The 23,006-nt window shown below is 41.7% G+C and overlaps 2 protein-coding genes across 2 annotated transcripts; one reads left to right on the forward strand and one right to left on the reverse strand.

Annotated features, from left to right (window-relative positions):
• Positions 1 to 8,606: 8,606 nt before the first annotated feature.
• LOC4333362 (DUF21 domain-containing protein At1g55930, chloroplastic) lies at positions 8,607 to 21,314 on the reverse strand. The gene is made up of 14 exons (XM_015776281.3): positions 20,500 to 21,314; positions 19,299 to 19,396; positions 18,952 to 19,045; positions 18,776 to 18,858; positions 18,578 to 18,676; positions 17,826 to 17,907; positions 16,821 to 16,960; positions 16,671 to 16,749; positions 16,497 to 16,560; positions 16,165 to 16,256; positions 14,920 to 14,985; positions 13,910 to 14,026; positions 13,053 to 13,232; positions 8,607 to 9,563 (listed from the first exon to the last, which is right to left on the reverse strand). Exons 1-14 carry the CDS (start codon positions 21,073 to 21,075, stop codon positions 9,294 to 9,296), a joined length of 2,040 nt encoding a protein of 679 aa, XP_015631767.1. The 5' UTR covers positions 21,076 to 21,314; the 3' UTR covers positions 8,607 to 9,293.
• LOC4333361 (uncharacterized) lies at positions 8,695 to 9,296 on the forward strand. The gene has a single exon (XM_015776282.3). The coding sequence runs from the start codon at positions 8,695 to 8,697 to the stop codon at positions 9,103 to 9,105; it is 411 nt and encodes a 136-aa protein (XP_015631768.1). The 3' UTR covers positions 9,106 to 9,296.
• Positions 21,315 to 23,006: the final 1,692 nt, after the last annotated feature.

Below are 23,006 nucleotides of genomic sequence, written 5' to 3' on the forward strand. Positions count from 1 at the left end.
TTCGATTACGTCTTTGCTGGTTCGAACAGTTGCGCCGGTTCGCAATCTTGAATCGCCTCCCACTGTGGAACTCGCCAATCGCCAATCACAACGAACGAGAGGAGTAAACGACGCCTTACCTCTCTCTCTCGTGCGGTCGTGCCGCCTAACGCCGTCGCCGCCTGACACCTGTCACGCCCCTGACCTAATTCTTTCCGGTAATTTCTAATCCGATAATCCCTAATTTTGGATTATCATTTTAGGCCATACTAGATTGCTATGAAATATATTACGGAGTATAAATTATTTTCATATTATATCATCAATTAAGTTTTTATCCTTCAACTTTGCACAGGGCCACCCTGCTGGTGGGAGTGGGAGACCAGCAGGAGGTGCAGCCATGTAGGCCTGCAAGCGGTTGTCCCCGAGGTGGCGAGCGGCGGCGCGCACCGTGGACTGGAGGCCACCCTCCGCAACATTGTCCGCCGACCTCTTGCCTTCCTCTCCGCCTCCGGCTCGTGCGGCCCCGCCAATGCTGACATGCGCCACCTCATCGCTCGCCTCCTTGCGAAGGACCCCGCCGCCCGTCTCGGCTCCCACGCGGCGCCACCGACGTGAAGTCCCACCCGCTCTTCAAGACCCTCAACCTCGCCCTCCTCCGTTCGTCACGCCCACCCATTGTCCCGGGCACTGGCGCCGCGCCGCTGCACTGGTCGCAGTCGTGTAAGGTGGCGCGGACAACGCAACCACCGCCGACGATAATGAAGATGGCCTGCTCAGAGTTTAGAGAGGAGAGAGAGGAGGAAAGGAGAGGAAGGGAGAGGCTGGCCTGCTTTCGTGGCATCCTGAGTCAGCCGCCACGTCGGATAAATCCGGAGTCAAAACCGCTGATGGATCTAGTTTGCACTGGTTTTTATAAGTTGGAGGATGAGTTGTATCCGGTTTTGTGGTTGGGGGACGATTTTGTAACTTGATGACAAGTTCAGGGGTGTACTTTTTCCTTGTAGTAGTAGACCCAAAGTCCCGCACACGCGCCAAGCCGCCAACCGGTCCTTGCACTCCCGCCTCGGCGGCTGCTGCTTGGGCCGTGCGCATGCCATGCCGCCTTGCTGCCTGATGGGCCTTGATGTCTCGTTGCCAATCCGGCTAGCCCGAGCGAACAGGCCACCTCCATCGATCAAACAGCTAGCTTGATATGCTACAGTGATCACATTACCATTGGTGTTTACAATTTGACAAAATTTACTACATCACCCGCTCAAAGTTCATGGTCTTTGTTACTGCAAATCCAGAAAACGTGATACAGTTTATAAATGCTCTAAAAAATCAAACCAATAATTTGCTAAAAGGCACTGCCACCATTATTTTATTATTTGCGGATCAAATAGAAAGAGAAACAACGTAGAAAAGACAAGTTTGCCCCTCTGCCTCCATGTACCTCCTGCGGTTGATCACCTCCTCCCATCACGTCCGTGCATTAGAAATTTTTACTGTGCTGCTATGGACCGCTGGTTCTGAACCGTTTGGGACTTGAACAATTTGTAGTGAACCCTTGTGCTAGTATAAAAGATTGTTTGTGTATGTCTACTCAGCTCACGTACGTATTCGACCTAGTGTTTCAGTGTATTAGCGTGATAAATAATAGCCATGCTGCATGTTCTAGCTTGAGAGTATAAGAAATAATATGCAAATTAAGGAAATGAGAGACGTTTGGCTTGCCTGGAACAGTGCGCCTTGTGGAAGTAATCGGTGGTTTTTGATGCCGCCGGCGCCGGTGCGGATGAAGATGTGGCGGGCGCCCAGGCTTGTTGGCAGGGCACTGGTCAGCTACGGCTTGCGCTGGTGCCCGGCCCGGCTGCAGCACACGCGCCAGTTGTCGCAGCGAAACGTACTCGAGCCACCCGTCGTCGTTGTTAGATAGCTTGTCGTCGATCCTGTTAGTGCGTGTACTGGTCGCTGAAGTCGGCGATGGTCGATAATCAGGGTGAAGATATGTCCGCCATCCTTGTCTGTCCGATCCGGATATACGTACGTATATGCCTCGACACCACGCCCTCAGGCTGCACGCGCCACTGATGCCTCGCCGCGGCGCGCCAAGGTTGGACACGTCAGTGCTCGTGGCGGCCTCCACGGTCGCCCATGCATGATGCGGGTGCGCCGTCAACTCAGCATCAATGTAGTGGAGGTGTAGCTCGTCGATCGTCAATCAGCTGATGGACGGTGACGCGGCACGACACAAAGAGGCGGACGAGCAACTTGGCGGCCAGAGACGCGGTGCGCACGTGGTCACGGGCGATGTCGGGGTGAATATAACTAGCAGGTTGGCCCGCGCATTTGCGCGACTAGGTTTAAGTCATTTTATGTTTTACTCATATTACTTTTGTTCTTTAAACTATAAAACATGTGTTTGTTTACTAAGTAATTGTTGTCTGTTTCAGTATAATTCTATTTAATATTTATCTATATGTTTTTATTCTTTAAGCATATATTAATTGTGCCATGGTGTTGCGCAAGCTTAGAACCATAGCTGCATGTGAGATCATGTGAACTACCATCCTTTAAACTTACTCAAGACTATTGTCGGCTGATGCTCTCTTGTCTGTCCGCTACAGTGGTCGAGCTATCATGTTGTCATCTCCTTGAGCTTGCTCTCCACTTTAGACATTACTATCATCAAGCTCGCTTTCTATTATCATACCGTCAATCTTGTTCCATGGCCATTGCACTCTTTGTGCTTACTTGTGGTTGTCACCTTGTTTGATCTCGCCTCATGCACAATTGCTATTGTCCTCGAGCTCAAAACTTGCAACTGAAACTCATCAGCAAGGGCTGGGTATCCGAGCTTATTCATGATCGTCTCATCCTCGATCTCAACTGAAACAATCACTACTGCTATGCCCTCAAGCTTGTCCACAACCACCATTATATCGACCTCGCTCGACATTCTCGTTAAATTTCTTGTGTAGTTTGTCTTCAAACATATATGCTCTCAAGAAAGTGGTGAGGAAGAAGGGTGGCAAAAGATGTAAGCTTGAAAAGATAATGCATGGCTTTTAATAGTAGGACGGTAAAGATGAGAACAAAGATGATTCTTTATAGTAAGATGGCAAAAGTGAACTAAAATTCCTGCTATATGTTTAAAATCGTAATATATTTACTGTATGTCAATTTTGTCTATCTAAAAGTATAATGTGGAAACAAATACCTTTTGCAACCTATTATTATCTGTACCAATCTATATTATCTATGATTATGGAGAAGATTAACCAATGACCACATGAATATATATGATGTGCAATTTGTTCTGTGCCTTATTTCAAGGCTCTTTTTACATTATTTCTAGTAGGATTTTTTGTTGTTAAATGTGTATGATCTAATGGTGTAGAGGTCCAAGTGGCTGTTTATGTTTTGTTTGACTCGCTGACGCATCAAAATCTAATCCTTACGATCTAGATATATTATGATCTAAAAATGTAGATTTTTCTTTTCTATAGCAGATCTAGACCTTACGATCTAGGTATATTATGATAGAACGGTCTAGACCTTACGATCTATATATATTATGATCTAAAGGTGTAATTTTTTTCTTTTTATAGCAGATCTAGACCTTACGATCTAGATATATTATGATGTAATGGTGTAGATTTTTTCTTTTTTCTTTTGTCTAATCTTTTTTTTTGTTTTTTGGTTAATATGGGATTTTCTAACCCGTGAGAGTGAACGTGGTGGCTTTTTTTCTAATTACATTGTATTTCTAATCGGATTCTTCTTAACTGGAATTTTAGATATTTCCAGATTGTATTTATAGATGGACTCTTACCTAATATCAATTATGGCGGCGGGCCTCGGCTAGGGTAACAGTGCCGGCGGCGACGGCTGGATTAGGGTTAGGGTTTGTTTATTCTTTTTTTTTGTTTCGATTTTTTATTTTTCCGTGCGGGCGGCACGCGAAAATCGATTTTCCCGTGCGGGTGCATCGCCCACACGAAAAAATCGCGTATTTTTGCAGACGATTTCTTCCAGACGGTCGAATCTTCTGCACGCGAAAATCGATTTCATCCGCACGGAAAAATCCTTGTAGTAGTGTAATCGATTTTCTCTATTTTTAAAAAAATAACCGGTAGCCAATGAAATTGTACTAGATAATGCATGTTGCATGCATGCATTCACATTTGGCATATGTCTGTCGTTAACACTCGTACGGGCTACTCCAGAACATATATTGTATAAGAAAATGCTTGCTTTTGTCAAAAGGGACAAGCACAAGCAATAGCAAACATACAGATCACTACAGGTTCTACGCGTGCATATGGTCAAAGAATCATTCGTATCTGATCAAGCAGAAGCGTATGTATGTACGTACATAGCTAGGACATATACATACATACATACATACATACATATATATATATATATATATATATATATATATATATATATATATATATATATATATATATATATATATATATATATATATATATATATATATATATATATATATATATATATATATATATATATATATATATATTAACTCCCTCTCTCTCTAACCTAATGGCGCCATGAGCTACAGTTGGACATAGCTAGCTTATTAGGCAGATTGTCCAGTGTCGTACTTACCGAGCTGTCTCACATGTACAGTGCCCACACGCAGAAGCATCCCATGGTGCAATGCTAACACCAAGCTGTACGTGCCATGCACACTTCTGATTTGTCCATGCATGCATGGTCACTCTTATCATCATATCGGTTCCATCCATTCATTGGCCCTCGATCCATATCGATCTATCATCGCATGCATGCAAGCGCTCCTACTAGGTAGGTATGGTACTCCAGTAATAACTCCACTCTGGATCGATATGATCGATTGATCGTCGTCAGACACCACACCCACCAACTACACATACACACATCCTTCTCGAGCCTTGAACAAGCTATCCATCACCTTTCACTTTTATATAAAGGCAAACAAAAAGCGATGATCTTTTAGGTGAGAATTTACTGTGTGTTTGCTATCACATTATTGTGTACGACATATGCAAGAAATGTATGGAAAAAATATATTATATATATATGATGTGGCTTCAGGGCTAGTAGCTATTTTTTCCCTGCAGGTAGATCTCATTAAAAAAGAAACTACTAGCTAGTGTTGTCCATGTTTGCCAACATTGTTGGAATTTTTTTTTTAAAATGGAATTAGTAAGCTTAGTTGGTTAATTTCAATATGCAACCATCCGTGCATGCATAAAGAAATTTGTGTAGTCTGCATCTAAGCTGGAGATACTATTACTACAAATACTGCATCTATGTTTGAATGCATCCAAGTCTTAAAAAAAGAAAAAGAATGTTCACCACATGTCATCACAAAAATGCTTGATATATACCTAGACCCGTATCAGGTTCAGTCAGGTGACGAACTAAAACTCTATAAGCAAGAATATATAGCAGTTAACAAAGCTCTTTACCGATAGCTACATTTTTGAAGAAAAAATGTCTGGTGTGATTACTGGACAGCGATGGACACGTATGTAAAGCGGTTGCATGCATTAGTCAATGCTAGTCATGCATGTCCGTCTTACAAGCACAGCGCAGCACGCGTACGTACGTACGCACGTAGGATCGATCGAGCAAGCGGCTGGTAAGTGTAGTGACATAGGCCAGGTGCAGTAAAATGCATGGCAGACAGGGCGATGTGCAATGATCAGTACAACACAACACACGGCCAGGCCGGCCGGCCATTAATATTTTGCTTCTCATCTCTCTTGCTCCTTTTTCTTTTTCTTTTGGCTCGTCGTCCTCTAGCGTTTGTACTGGAGACAGTGTCTGCGCCCGCGAAAGAAGGATCAAAAAAATTATACATATATATATATCCACCAGAGAAAACAACAACAAAACGTAAAAAGGAAATTAAAGGCAATGCAGCATGCATGAGATGAGAAAAAAAAAAGAGCAAAAGTCCGGAAAGCCATCGGAAAAGAAAGAAAGAAAGAGAGAGAGCGGCCGGTGCTCGCTTTAGGGAGCAGCAAAAGCCCAACGGGCGTCACCGATCGATCGACCGATCGGCCGCTCTGCAGCAGCGAGCGTTGCATCTCGCATGCACTTTGCAGAGAGGAAGCTAGAGGTAGACGACGACGCGCGAGGCATGCAGCGAAGCGAGGAGAGCAAGCGCTGCAAGCGGGCGAGAGCGAGTGATGGAGACGTGTGAGAGGAGAGAGGCCTCTCCTCTGCTGCAGGTGCACGCATGCCGTTTGCGTCCATCCAGTCCACGACAAGGGAATATCGTCGTCGATGCAGCAGCAGCACCAGCCGCCCTTTGTTTATTTACCACCATACCTTGCTACACATCCACTTTACTAGTTTCATATACACATTGTAGAGGGAGAAAGTAAGAGACAGAGAGAAGGTGTTGTATATATACTCCTACCTCACACATTCTCATTCTCTCTACATAGGAGTATATATCTGTCGTCGATCTTCTAAAACTAGTACGCACATTCTATCTGTATGTCGCTCCGATGTTCATCAGAAAGTTGTTAAAATAATCAAAGCATGTTTGTTGCAGGATCATTGTCTTGAAGGGATCAAACGTACGCAGATGTGATTAAACTATTGCCCGAATCTCTCTGACCCCTTTTTCTTCGGACATCACCGATCTGGCCGTAATAAACAGGCTATTCCCTGTTTAACTATCTATCCACGGTCTCCAATGCAAATTTGCAGCCAGGAGGAGGATCGGAATGGAAGCGGCACTTGCAGTAAAAAAATTGAGGCATCGAAAGAATAGGTCGCGGTACGTACGGCCAGGATCGTCCGTAGCTGGGATGAGAATTACCAGCAGATAATATGTGTTGGTTCTTTGTTCGGAGCGAGTAAAAAATTAGTGGTAACATTTAAGCCATAGGTAGGAAGCAAATCAAGAGAGACATCGCACAGTGGATTCTGACATGACTGTGCATTCAGGCGTGATTACTTTAAGGCCAGCACAGGATAAGGCTGCTGATATCTTCACTGAGACAGCGAGATTAGATAACTGCTGCCAGGTGAGCTCCATTGGTGTTACTTAAGCCAGCTTCAACATGATTCGAGCATGGAGAGTTTGGGCCTTTTATTTTGTGTGTGGAAAGGAGAGTGTGGGCATGCATGTGTCAAGATGGGTGGATAAATTGGTACAAATGGTTGAGCATATATATATTATCACCTTGAGAAGTGTTACACCTTAGTTACAAAATTTATACCCTCATAACCTCACAATATCTGCGCCTTATTGGAAAATGTTACACATTTATCATTATTTATATAATACACTGTTGGAATATTGTCGGTTCTTCTTTAAATGTTATTTTACAGACAAGAGAAACAAAATTTTGATCAAAAAGAGCATCTGCGCCCCTTTCAACATTCATAAAAAGATGGCAAATTTACGGGATAGGTAATCAGAGTGCTTGGGTGGTGCTCAGTTCTATATATATATATCGGTCTGTACTGGCTGCATTTTGATGAAAGCTTTGATAAATAACATCTCTGTTTGTTCTAAATCAGCATACACATCGTTTCATGCGATCGAAACATATAATTGGCACTCTGGTCAATGTAGATGCGTTGTACTGGAGCACATATTCGATGATTTGCAAAGTCCGAATTTTCAATAAATTGCAAATATTCGATAAAAGGACGCATGAGTTGCGTCAATTACTCAAAAATTCACAAGGTTCAAACTGGAAACAGCAGCAGTCAGCAGTGCGCTCCTAAAGAAAGCAAATTCAACCGGGGACTTTCTGCGCCCAAGACTCCCAACACTCCCCACGCATAATTCACACCAAGACACCGGCCCATGGCTCATGGCACGCACAGTTGTCGCCGCTGGATCTTACTGTGCATCTCACCTTACCCTACATGCGTAGTACTCCCCTTGACGATCTACCTATATTTACACATAAACGCAGGACCTAGGAGAGGGCTAGAACCAAACGGAACCAGAACCCACAGGGCCACTACGGCAAAAGCACGGAGGAGTAGGGGGTATGTAGGACACTCCTCCGGGCAGCGTACATCATCTGGGTGTTCCGATGATAGGAGCAGTGTTTAGGAGAAAAGCGCTCTGCTGCTGCATGCAGGCTGCAGCAGGCACTAGCCAAGCCAAGAGAGAAGAAGAAAAAGGCGACAGGGGAGACAGACAGGGCGCAATCATGCCGACCCCCCCAAAACACGACTCGATTCCAACCTACACAAACGGCACAACCACAAACGTCCACGCCCAGTTTCCTTGGACTCTCTCCTATGCTCCTATGCATCCTACTACTCGCTTTCTCGCTCACCTGCACGCCTCTCTCTCTTTCTTGGAAAACGTGACACATTCTCTCCTCTCCTCTCCTACTCCCAGATTCTCTCTCATGGGGGGATGGAGTGAGTGAGCGAGTAGTTTTTTCTACCAGCCCCATAACATCGCACCATCGCATAATGGAAGAGAGAATTGAAACAAGTTGCAGCACGACCACAAGACGACAATCTGCCCCAAGACAAAAACTTGCTGCTTATAAATAGGCACATGCCCACTACACTACCACCACCACTACTACCCCCCCTCAAACAACAGAACCCCCACCACCAAAGCACATACGGCAAAGTAGCCAGACAAACGGAAACTCAAAGAGAGGAGAGAGTGAGTTCCTTTGATCATACAGTTGTTTTTGGCCAATCATCGTCCGAGGAGAGATGGGGATGCAGAGCAACGACGGCGCCGTCATGTTCTCCTCCATCGCGCTGCTGCAGCAGAGGTTCAGGGAGCTGGAGAGGATCAAGGAGGAGCGGGAGGAGAGGCTCATCCAGATGCTCCCTCCCCGCTCCGACCGCTCCCACAGTGGCGCTGCGGCCGTCGTCGTAGCCACGGCTGCTCCGAGGGAAGTGCCGGTGAAATGGTTCTTCCATCCGGAGCTGTTGTATCCATGCAGGCCTCTGCGTGACATGGCTGCTGCTACCTTACTTCCGGTCATGCCGGCCACCATCGACTGTGAATTCAAAACCTTCCAGCTCCGTGGTGACTCGCTCGCCGTGGACCTGTGGCCTAGTAAGGCCTACAAGCATGTATCCAGTGAAGTTGATGTCGACACCTCACTGCACCTCTAGATTACTACTACTGCTACTAAAATTGCTATCCTAAGCTGTTAACCTTCCAAGTATCCACCAGTGTTGCTGCTCTAGTTGTTTTTGGTAGCCTAGTATGTTTCTCTTCTTCTTTGGTTTTGTAACAAGGGGCAGGAGGGTGGTGAGTTGTAATTATTGCCAGTAGTAAGATTGTGCTGGTTGTTTCCCTGTTACCTTGTCGCCGCTGAATTGCCAGCATCTTCCAATTGGGCACTGTTATCGTCTGAGTAGTAGAGTAGCTCTGCAGGGCAACCATTTTCTGATGTATCAGTACACTCCTCATCATCGCTATCGGAAGAATCACCAGGGTTCTGTTTCTTCCGTTTGATGATCTTTTTCGAAATCATCCGGTTAACACCCTTGCTGTCAACATCTACACATTCGCTGCTAATTGGCTTGAAACGGACTTTGCCAACCTTTCTTGCATTAGCCTCTAGTATCTGCAAGGGAGGCCAGAGATTTAGAAAAGGTGACAAAAATTATACTCCCTCCGTCCCTAAATATTTGACGTCGTTGACTTTTTTAAACATATTTGACCGTTCGTCTTATTCAAAAAATTTAAGTAATTATTAATTATTTTCCTATCATTTGATTCATTGTTAAATATACTTTTATGTATACATATAGTTTTACATATTTCATATAAGTTTTTGAATAAAACGAACGGTTAAACATGTTTAAAAAAGTCAACAGCGTCGAATATTTAGGGACGGAGGGAGTAATTAGTAAGCAGAACATGATGCAAGTTAAAGCACAACTGAGGAAGCTTCAGATTCCTAAGAAGGATTGCTAACTGCACCAAAAAAAAAAGATCTGGAGACAACTAAATCAAAGTTCTGTACAAAACGTCAATGAAAAGTGTTGTGATTATTCTGCTACCAGCTCTTTTTTCTTGAGTTATTTATTAGAAAATAAAAAAATATTTAAGTAATACGATCTTGAGCAAGATAATTGTACTACTTTATATCCCTGCATAAATAGAATATTTAAAATCCACTTTCCCTAGTAAGGAAATGGTAAGGGTGAAAAAAAATATGGCAAGCATAATTGGGCAACTACTCTTGTGGTAAACAATGTTTACTAAACATGTGAAAAATATGCAAGCTTTGGAACTTAGTCCAGCCTGACTAGAGATCAAGTATGTTGGTATGTTTCCTTTTTTTTTCCTGAAGACAAATATACATTATACATGGATTTGCCTTCATACAGTTTTAGTAATTCAACTGTTTTATTATATTGTTATCTAGAGAACATAAGTGTAATAGGTAAAAAAAAACAAACAAGAAGTTAGTTGTTTCCTAGAACCATGTTACTTTTCATATTACCCTTTTCATTTGATAGTTGACACCTTACATCATGTGTTATGCTTAAAATTATAGAATATGGATATATGAAAATAGTATTATACTTTATAAATTCGAGTGATCTAAAGTTGGAAAAATAATAATTGTAAGTCACAGCTCAGGGACTGTAAAAAAAAAAGCAAAATAAAAAAAGAGAGAAAGAAATGAGTACTGGAAAAAAACAGCTTTATTGTGGGCTATGTACACAGAATAGGCATGAACACAATAAATATCTTCCAACTGAAAAGAAAGTGGTGACATAACCCAATAAATACAACCTTGAATAAAAGCTAAATAAATCAACTGAAGTAAACGTTCTCACAGGGTTTTTGGAAACCTGAACTAGGTCAGACAGCAGAAGGGGCACTGGTTAAAATTCACACAAAAATCATCAAATCCAGCTACCTTTCTTTTTTCTCAACTTTTTTTTTCTCAATTTTCCATGTTTTCCCCGGATTTGACCCTAAGCATATAAAGCATATGCAACTACAAGTCTATTGATATGTAAGATGAGTTTGAAGAAACTATTATTTTGGACATGGTGAACCAAAATAGGGGTACCAAAAGCAGACATGGTGATTGAGCAGTATGGTCCATTTTTTATATATATGGTGGATAAATAATTCAAAAGGTGCAATGAGTTTGACAAATTTTCCATTTTCATGAACTCTAAACTCTAGCCAGATTTGGTAAGCAGAGATTGTAGGCTGATGGCCAAGTGGGATTGGTTAGGCCAGCCAGGTATAGTTGCATGATGTGCCAAGATTATTTTACAGTGCATAGCACGAGGGAACCTATGACAAGGACATGGTCCATGGGTTGCTAAAATTATGGATCAAAGAAGAAAGGTAATCTGTAGGTCACTAGTTATTTAGCAAATTGCATTAAACAGACAAATATCATGAGATTGACAACTACCCTACAAAGCCCCACATTCTCATGCCTTCACTCCAAATGACAGCTCTCGGCAGCAGCCCCCTCTTCAGCCACAGCTCCCCCTGCTGTCTCATCCTTCCTCCACCCCTGACTTTAGGATACGGTGGAGAACATCCAGAGGGAGACATCTTGGACGATGTCCCATGTGGGATGAACTTCACAACTGTATTCATAAGGGGATCCTAGTGTGGTCTTGAAGAACCAAACCACGGAACAATAACTTAAGTCCATGCCCCAAAACCTGTTTGCCACGAGACACCACGACCCTTGCACTGGGATAAGGAACCAAAGAGGCCAGTGTATGGATCCGAGCTGACACAAAGGAAACAAGGTTTGACCTTCAGCTGGTCCTTGATGATTCAGGTCACGCCACCTTGCTGATGTAGTTTTGAAATTCCGCCGTAAGCAGAACATTGTCTGAGACTGTTCACCTATGGCCTTTGTACTCCCTGTGTACTTCCAAATTTTTCTAAAGTTATGTATAGTGAGTGTGTGTTTTGGAGGTAAGACCACCATGAAGGTCTAAGTGCTCTGGTTCCAAAAGTTCAGGAGTAAAGATATCCAATTGTGCAGTTCATGAGGTTCAGTCAAAACCTGAAACTTACCCCAACCTTGAGGTGGTAATATTGATTATTCCATTGCCTTTATTAATGCTATGTTCAGGTTAATAACTGAAGTACTGAACTCATATTAACTATTTTCAAATAAAGCAAAAAAATGAAAAACAAATTATCAGAACACATAACTGAACATTTCATCCTATGTAGAAATAGAAAGGTATTTAAAAGGCAAAGTAGTACAAATAGAACGTGAACAAAATGGAAATGAATCACCAAAGGAAGTTTTGGACATGACACAAATAACATAAGCCAATTTTGTTGGATGACATTTGTGCATCCAAATGCATTAGAAACCATTCCGGGCTTGGAAAAAAATCACTAAAAAAATATAGATGCAGGAGATGTTCATCTCTGCTTACAAAAAAAAAAGTTATAAAATGTATCCTACATGATGAAATGATATGAACAACCAAAGTAGCTAGGAACATCAACCCGAGTTCCTATTTTGGTTGTTTTCTAAAGTCTGGTGTGAAGTTAGAAAACGTCTTATGTATGTATATGGGCTGGAGTGTGTGTGTGTGTGTGTGTTTGGTGTTGTATCCCGTATGTTCTTCTTTAACAAAATGACAAGCAGTTCTCCTGCGTTCGAGAAAAAAATTGTACCCTACAATTTTTTTTTTTTAAAAATAAAGGCCATTTCTAGAAAGTAGCTCTAGATCTGTTTATTGCTCTTTGTTTTCCTTATATGCAGAATAAAACATCTAGGGTAATGTTGGCTCATACATTCAAATAATAGGCTGTGGTGGACAAAAAACTAAGCCAGTGTGATCATTTCACAAGGTCCTTAAGCTTGCATTATACCAACAATCATTTTAAATCATGTAGGAAGTAAAGACCCTAGGGGTGTATATAGCGATTATTCATCATTGTTTCTAGTCGGAGGACTTGGCAAACATAATCCAGGATGGTGTTGGCAAAAAAAAAAAATCTAGAATGATCTTAGAAACACTAGCTAATATACATCTCTACTAGAGACCTAGTGTCTGACCCTGCTGCAAACAAATTGTAAACAGAGGATTGTACCACTTACCTCAAGTTCATAAGCCTGAGTTCTTTCTTTATCATCTTGGTTATCAGATCCTTCTTCTTTATATTCATCATTTTCTTCTCTGTTATCCTTTTCGAGTATAACTAGCATTTTCCCACCTTCTTCTGGTATATAACCAAAGGATTCACAGACAAAACCAGACACCGTCTCATACTGATGACCCTGCAAACAAATGCATTTCCAAATTCCAAGTGAACCTCATATCCAGCATATGGTGATTGCAGTAGCACATTCCACTTAAGAAAACTATGCTTAATATAAGCCAAGTGGCATATATCATTCTAAAGCTAACACCTAGCAAGATGTGTTATTGACAATTCAGAAGAAATCTCAAAGCACTCAATCAGCTCTGTTAAGTAAATGAAGAAGCACTCAATCCTCAGGAATTAGCTCGAGACAAACTTGATGTGTTCAAGATAACTCTTGAAATTGATATTATAATGATTAACAGGATTTCATATTCAAGAATAAGAAGGAACAGCCACAGGAGATAGGCCTTACATATGGAAATATGGGATGAACTGATTCGAATATATCAAGTTGCATATGATATGTGGAAAATGCATTTATTTACCCTTGGAGCACATATAGTTAACTCCAGTGAGAAATGTGTCACCATGGGAACATTTAGTTAAATTATTTGAATATTATTTATAACGATCATATAAATGATTTTGCCTTGGAAAATAAAATATAATATTTTTTGCTAGATTTTCAAGATATGTTGGTGACCAAGATTCCAATTTGATTGCCATGGCAATGTCCAAAATAACACTTATAGTGACTGTAGAAGTAAACAGCAACTGTAGAAAAAGCAAAGACCAAACAAGAAATAACACCTCTGGTATTTTAACACCAAGTTCTTCAGATAGGTGGTCTATTGATGTATTTGCATCAACGTCAAATGTTCCGTCATCCAGCATCACTATATAACCTGTTTTCTTCTGGATTTCCTCCTGCAAAGGTAAAAACATAGTAGCATAAGGAAATGGGTACAACTGTCTACTTAAGCAAAAGAGTAGCAAAATGGATCATGGTCTACTAAATGCAATATGTTGTTATGACTTAAAACTAAGAGAACTGGCAAGAATCAGGCAGTTATAGCTCAAACAGTAGCAGAGGCAGAGCACTTCATCCCTGCCAGTTTGACAACTTCAATGCCAAGTTTTTATGATACTCTTGAGTTATGTTAATTCAGAATGATTCTTCATGATGCCAGTTGATTCCCACCATTACATAGTACTTCCTCCATCCCAAAATGTAAGCATTGTTTAGATTGGCACAAGCATTAGGAAAGTAGGTGGGAATGATTGAAGAAAGGTTGTGATTGGTTGAAAAGAGAAAGTAGGTGAAGGAGAATGGTTGTGATTGGTTGAGGAGGTAGGTGGAGAAATAGATTCATTTTGGGACAATGTACTGTGCTAGAAATAGAAACATTTTGGGATGGAGGTAGTATTAATTATAAGAATTGGCACTAGATAGTTGCTGGATGATTTCCATCAAACCGGGATGTAACTGACCAGGATCTAATTAATAAGGCTAATTATGGAACACACTAACTCTTAAGACAATGCAAACACATAAATACTAAGAGCTTGAAAGTTGTACTACTGCAGTGATTATAAGAATGTTCACAAAGTCATAATAGCACGTGTGCTTAAGTTTTCTTTCTCTCATGAAATCCTTATACAAGATGATTAGCATTTGATTTGCTACACAGATGGAGGGATTAGTGTGATCAGAGAAAAGAAAAGCAGAAATCAAATATCACTTCCATACAGCGTGTGGTAAATGGCATTAGACTCTGAATTGTAAAATTTAAATCAAAAGGACCACTGAAATAGCCAACCTTTGAATCATTCTCATCGAAGATTTCTCCAACTATTTCTTCCACAACATCTTCTAATGTTACAATCTGCAATTTTTTAGCAGTAGTCACTAGTCAGAGAGACTTCCGAAAGTAAGAGATGCATGGGATAAGTAATGAACAGAAGCTGTTTCTGATTATTCACAGAACATAGGACAAAGCTGGTGCAAGAGTGTGAATAATTATTTAATGAAATAGGAAACCTTACAATAAAACTGAGTTTCATCCAGAAGGCATGTTTAATTCCCAACAAGTACAATATAGAGTAATAGTTGCTGAATGTATTTGTGCTGTAAAGATGTTTAATGATTTTGATTTCAGATCGTTGTAAAGAGTAAACACGTTTGACCCTACAACTTGCAAGAGGTATTTGCATATAAAAATTGACAATAAACTATGGATATATAACACAACCTAAAAATAATGTCAATAATATTGGGATACAAGGCTCTGCCACTCCTGATAGTTGGCAATTGAGAATTTGCCACTGATATGACATGTGGGACAAGGATATATGTAGTGGAAAATCCTCAATTGCCAAAGATGAGTGTGGAAAATTGTCAATCCTCCCTCCAAATATTGCCACACATCTGCGGTTCCGAATATACAGACCACTCACTGTCCCATCAAAATGCTGGCAAGCAAGGTTCATAAAACCAACTACAGTCAGGCAGTTACTGTCACGTAAACCAGAACCTGCCCTCTTTCTGCAATCAGGTTGGTTCATCCCTGTTACACCCTCATTTTGTTTATTCTTGCCTTGTCAGCTAGATTGTGAATACTACAGTCCATTTTATTCTTGCTTTCTTGGTTTGGATACTACTCTAGTTTGGAACATCTAATCATTAGTTATAATATAACAAATTCGTGAAGCAAAACAAAAAAAAGATCTTCATATAACAGCAGAGGACTCCTCTGGGGTGTTTTGTTCAAAACAAAAGAGAAAACAATCTTTATTTTTATATTTCAGAGAAACCAGGTGAAACTGAACTGTGCAGATTGGAGAGAACAAAATGATTTTCCTATCGAACAACAAACCATGAAAGAGCAAAGGTGTCTAAGTTGAGCTAAAAATATTGAATTTCCAGTTATTTGACCAAATATGAATTAAAAGATCCCCTTCAAATAACCAATGATAAATGGAATCAATAATAAGAACTATAAGTAGAAAGTCAATTCTATTTTGAGAAAGTACAAGGAACAAAGGATTGGTTAATAAAATCTTACACCAATAGTCCCACCATATTCGTTGAGGACCACTGCCATATGAACCTGCCTGATGCGAAACTCTCTTAGCAAGTTCCAAACAGACATTGAATCTGTCAAGACAAAATATCACATTTTTACATATATGACATGTGGACCAGAGGAAACATTAAGACATAAAGAATGCAATGCCCTACACAAATCTGGATTTGAAAAAATCCATTGAAATAGAAAATAAATAGGTTAGATGGATGCTGAAAAAGGACAGTACTCAAATACTTGTAATGTTCTGTATCTGCCTTTAGATTTATCAATGGACATTTTTGTAATGAGTATCATTCGTGAAAGTTTACCTGGAACAAAGTATGTGGGCATATGTGCAATTTCCTTCACAGTAATCTCCTTCAACTTCTCAACCTTCAAATCAAAATGCATCTTTCTTCAGAAAATCCTTAATCCGAACAAATAAGAGTCACCTACTCATCCTTTTCTACTTTAAAAATTCAAATGGTAAACAAGAGACAGACCTCTTCAACATACTCAAGCATATCCATGGCGTAAGCAATTCCAACAATATTATCTATGCGTTCCTCAAACACTGGAACTCTGGAAGTAAGAGCTGCACATGTCAACAACAAGAATTGAAGATGCATACTAAAAGTTCACAGCTGAGATACCTAGAGTACTGATGAGTTTCCCATAAGTTTTTGAAATCAATCAGTGTTGCGGTAGCATCAATTGCAACTACATCCACCAGAGGCGTCATTACCTCCCTGACGTGTGTATCTTTTATCTCTAGTACATTCTCGATCATATCCTGTTACAAATGTCACTCATTGAATTTAGCTGATCAAGAATAACTAGCTAAGAGTTCAGTACAAGCAGGGATGGATCAGAAATTCTGAATAGTACAATACAGAAATACAGAAAACATATTGCACCTATATCTTTGTGTTCATCTAACTTTACTTTTTGAAGCGTTCTTTCGGAGCATTTCAATAGAAGAAATAATAATAGATAATGAGAACATTTATTGCCTCCTTATGTCAGTGAACTCAAGATTAAACAATCCTTTGACAAAGAGCAGTGTAGAATGAGAACTCCCAATGCAGAACGGATGAATATGCATGTACTAGAAAGTTGCCTACATAAACCTTATTAAATGCAATCACCACCGGAAAGCTTTCCAAGCCATGAATAAGAGCCCCATGGTAAAACATATAAAAGGTTACCATCTGATGGTACAATAGTAAAAAGAACACATTGTGATCAGATAGTTGCCTAGTGTTTCTGTGTTTTTTCTTTTCATCAGCCTGTTGTTTTGCAGCAGGGTGTTGTGTCAACTTTACTCCTTAATATAAAGGTGTGCAAGTCTTTTGTGCATTCCCAGGAAAGAAAGCGCAATGATCTAGCACATATTATGAAAATAGCTAAATAACATCCTTTTGGTATATCATGGTGTTTGGTGTTTACCACTTCAAACAGTAAAACTTCAACATAGCAACTCCAATTCAAAGTACAAATGGACATCAATAACGAAAATAAACTTCCAGTAACAAGTGCACACACTGGCCAGTATACAAAAAATAAGTCAAATTCACAAAATTAATAATAATCAAGGCAATAAACAACAACATAGGTAAGCAAAATATATACATGAAATTATTGTGATATTATCTAACCTGTTCGTCTTCTGCAATAGCGCCACTCAACTCTGCACCTCGTAACATTAATTTCAGTTCATCCTCAGTAACATATGGTTCACTGAAAAAAAAAATTGTGTAAAACACACAGAATTCCGTGTCCTTAAAAAATGTACGTCCATTTTGGTTTGCAACCGTACCAAACATCCCCTCAAAAGTTTGCCCTACCAAATGTTTCAGCATTACCCATAAATTTGTTTCTTATTGGCGCCAATCCAAACACAAATTATCAACTCTACCCTACCAATTTTTTTTAAAAAAAATCTGATGATTATTTAAAAATCTTCACACCTCGAGTTCTGAACATGTTTAAATTGCACAACAATACACATACAGATATTAGGTTCAAAATATACAGTTGAATCCAAATCCATCATAGTGATAGTTGTGTATATAGTATATAAATATCCAATACTTACGATAACTGATAACCACCTATTCGGTTAATCCATATTTGAATCCTTGTTGTACATGAGTTTGATCGACTTGGCTTTTTATATTGGTGCATATTTTGTGGAACCACCCATGCCGTTCACATCCCTGCCTAGTTACCTTTAACACCAATAGCAAAATATGAAGGAAGAAGCTTTTTGTAACCTGTTGGAGTTGTTTATGAAGGACACGCTACTCATATTTTTAAAGTTTTGGTTACTCAGTTAATCAAGAACAACAATTAACAATGCTACACAAGCAGAAAATATACATTAAATGCCAGTATTATGTATGCCTACCTTCTTCCCTTCAGGCCTAGAATCTGTAGCATCCCCATGGACAGAAAAGTGACAATTCGCCCAACTGGATACAGGACCAATGAAAGCCATGCAACTGGTCTGATACATTACAATAGATATACAGCATTAAACATCGTATTAACAAGCAGGCTATTTCAACAAATATTTGAAACTAAGTCCTGCTTACATCTGTCTCACCTTACAACAAACCTAGCAACCTCTGTAGCATTATGAACTGCAACACTTTTGGGTGTGATTTCTGTAAGAAGTAAGATGGCGACCTGAAAAAAGGTGGGGCTCCACAGTTAGACGTCATATAAACATAAGAGAACATTTTTTATTATGAGTAGATCAGTGCAAAAGAGACGACATACAGTCATGACGCCTGTTGCTGCACTGACACCTGCTTCACCAAACATTGCAGTTGCCGCCTCAGTAACAATTGCTGTTGCGCCAATGTTGACCACACTTTCATACAGAAGTATTCCAGTGTGAGGAAGAAAATAATAAGGAGGGATCCAATTTATGCCACTGAATTACACTCAATGTCCACAATACACCACTGGCATCTCCAAATGTGTGGTTCCAAGACCCAAAAGGCCAAAAGTTTGTCTCACAGTGAGTGGCATATTGTGGGTATGGATTGAACTCAATGACATAATATGGATTATAGAAAAAAAATATAATAAACATGGCAGAACACATAGGTTTAATAAATTACGTTGTGCCAATGAGTATGGTTGTCAGGAAGCGAGTAACATCACTTCGGAGCATTCTGAAAACACCATTTTCAGGTTCCTTTTCAGCCAACTCACGAACCTAGTGGAACAGAAAACCAAATCTAAGCATCAATTGTTTAGACATGAAAAGGACTACCATCAACCAACAGGGTTTAATGGATGATAAACAAGGTGGGGACTTATGCATTTGCCATGGAACAACAAAAGATGTTATGTCAAACTATAATCCCAGCAGAGATGCACACATGAAACTATGGACTCAATAGTATGGTCATATGCCTTGCTAATGGATTCAATTAAATTTTGTCCATCCAAAGCATGCTGATTTGGGAGACGATGACACAAAGACCAAATTGTAACAACTAAATTATTACAGAAGCTTAAAACTCAATGTTAAATTAATGTTATTACCTACTAAACCTGAACCTAGAGCTTAAATCATGATCCTGAAGAATGAAGATAAAGCCGCACTAAACTTAAAATGTGCAAATAACTTGACCTACCACTGGATGAACACTAATTGTTTGTTGGGACAAAGAAAATAATAAGAATTAGCATGGGCAGTCAGTGACACTGTGACAGTGCACATTCCCCTGACAATTACAGGGGTATCAGTGCATGCATCCAGTTTGAAGTAGTGCATATGTTAGTATGGTGTGTACTGTATGTATTTCTTTCAAACCATAAATACATCAAAAGAAACTTTGGGAGCTGGTAAATATTTACAGGGTCAGTACCAGCTCAGGATCATGCAACAACACCAGCACAGGAAGCAACTAAGCCCCTGCACAAACTGTTCATCTGATGCACATAATCTCCCTTTGTTGAGTAATGCCTAATGGCCTAGTACCCACCCGTCAACACTCAAAACCAACATCAGAGATGTTTTTATACGGCTTCCACCTTCCTCATGTAAACTCGTGTCCTTCCTACCTAAATGGCTCAATTCACCATGGAAATTTTAAAATTAAACCCCAAATACTATCATTTTCATCATCATGCCCAGTTGCGCACAATCACTGATCTAGCTAGACTTATGTTACAACCATCAACCAGTGAAGTGATGTTACGCAACAATTAGACATTGTGTAACAAATTTTCAACCAGTGAAGTGATGTTACGCAACAATTAGACATTGTGTAACAAATTTGTATCATGGCACTTGATAGTTGGTAGACGCACCTTCCAAGGCCATAGCGTGGTGATGGAAGTCTCAGCCATGGAGAAAAACGCCGAGAGGCCAAGCAACACAGCGAGAATAATCCCCTGCTCTCTAAGCAGCTGCAGAATCTGCAGCACCCTCGGCCAGCCACCACGCAGTGCCATCCCGCCAAACCCAGCCGCCGCCTCCACCGCCCCAGATGCCCCTGCGGCTCCCGCCGCCCCCGCCACCGCGAGCGCCCGGTGGCACCATGCCGCCGCAAGCGCGCCGCACGCCAGCGCCACCGCGACCCTCCTCACCGCCGCCGCCGCCGCCACCGCCCTCCCCACGCCACCCTCCACCTCCACCCCGGGCGGAGGCGTCACCCGCAGGGGCAGCGCGGAGGCGGATACGGGAGCGGGCAGGCCGCGGGACCTCGCCCCGGGGGCGGGGACGGGGACGCAGCAGCAGCGGCGGGAGGAGGAGCGGGAGGGGAGGAGGAGGTGGGGGAAGTGGAAGGGGGGCTTGGTGGGGGCGCGGAGGGACTGGAACTGTTGCCGCGGGTGCCTCCCGCTGGCGAGCAGCAGCGCCGCCGTGGAGGTGGAAGGCGACGACATGGGGCCGCTCGCCGCCGCCACCGCCGGCGGAGAGAGAGAGAGAGGGCGGGAGGGTGGCGCGCGGAGGTGGGGGGAACTAGGCGGCGAGGGGGGTGGTGGGTGGTGGTTGCGCGAAGGGAGAGAAGGGGGAAGAGGGGGAGGAGGAGGAGGAGGAGGAAGAGGATGACGCCATGGTTGGAGGTGGGGGCGGCCGGTGCGCACGAGCGAGCAGCCACCCGCGGCCCCACCTACTGCCACTTGAGTCGACGCATGGTCCTACTCAACTCCTACAGAACATCGTCGGAGTCCAATAGATTGGAGAAACATGCAGTTTAGCGGGCCGCTTCTTGGTTGGGCTTGTTTTTTTTTTTTTTTTTTTTGCTTATATGAGCTTTATTATTTGGAATAAGTTCACCAGAGGTCTCTCAACTTAACAGCGAGTTTTTTTTAAGGTCCTTTAACCACAAAACCAGAAATGTCTACCTCTAAACTCACACAAACCGTTCAAAGGAGGTCTTATGGTAGTATTTTTTTGCCTAGTTTTGCTGACATGGCATACTAGTAAGCAAAAATTAAAAATTAAATTTTTAGGACCCACATGTAAGTGGGAAAAAAATGTAGGGTCAACAATCCTAGTCAACGGGAAGCTGGCGGCGGGGGGTGGGTGGCACAGCGGGCAAGCGGCGGCGGCAGGCGGCGTGGACACCGGTGAGGAGGAGCATCGGCGGCGACAGGTGGCGGCAATGTTGGTATTTCTTACGACCACAGATAAATCCGCAAGCGCACGGAATACCGCTGTAACACTTCACCTTCGGGTGACCCCAAAAGGATATCGAACTCAGAAAATGTGTACAATCTATCTAAGGCTAAGATGATCCAAGGACAACAGCTATAGGTAGGCTAGGCAGGCTAGAGAGGATTTTCTATGTATTTTAATTATCTAAGCTAAGCAAAGGTAGTTTTCTATCTGTTGTTTCGGGCACCGACCCCTGCTGGTCTGCCAGCGTGGTTCCGGCTATAGCTCCATGATGTATTCGAATGTTGAGGATTACTAGGAAGGGATTCAGGGCTGTCATCACCTGCAGCCTACCTCTGACAAATCCGTGGGATACACAACAAACAAAGGTAATATCTAACCAAGACACCACGTCTATGTTATTAATTACTAGTCTAATACTTATACAGGAACTTCCTTCTTTATCCAGAGTCATAGTACTAGAGCACTTAGTATGAATACTAAACAATGAACCCGCAAAGATAGAAATTTGTATTACTCAGACTAAGTAATTAAATAACAAGAGAAAGGATCTCGAATGCTTACTTAATAGAAGAAGTTCTCCGAACCCGGAGCAGAGTGTACCGACAGCTTCGGTACTCCTCCAGAATTCCTCCTAGAGAGCTACACTCGTCGAGGTAGAAGTCGGATGAGCGCCAAACTTCCAGGCACTCCTCCAGAGCTTCTCCTCACTATCTACCTAATTCTAATGTACAAAAGATACAATAGAGCCTCTTGTAATTTAGCTCAAAGTTGTGTGTGAGTGAAGTGAGGGAGAGGAGCTTTATTTATAGCCTTCATATGACGGTTACAGCTATGGGAAATGTCCTAAATGCCCTCCAACCATCATTGAGACTTCAACCGGAGCGTACACGTCGAAGGTCAGGATGAGAGGAGGCTGTGGTGGTTCGGCCGAACCCATGGTGGGCCCCACCTCCTGGCCTCTCCTTTGACAGGGACACTGACTGGTGGGCCCTGATGGCGGTTATGACAGTTATGACTCATTCCATGGTGGTTCCACCTGACTTGTGGGCCCTCCAATCTATGTGCTTGTGTCTGATTGGCCGGAGGTGTGTTTCCTCACATGCCGGGTGTGTTTTCTCCTTAAAATACCTACATACACATATTTTACCAACACTAGTGGAATTGATTAGTAATAATCCCTACCACTAAGTTA

The sequence above is a fragment of the Oryza sativa genome, chromosome 3 (genome assembly GCF_034140825.1).
Source record: "Oryza sativa Japonica Group chromosome 3, ASM3414082v1".
Classification (NCBI taxonomy): Eukaryota; Viridiplantae; Streptophyta; class Magnoliopsida; order Poales; family Poaceae; genus Oryza; species Oryza sativa.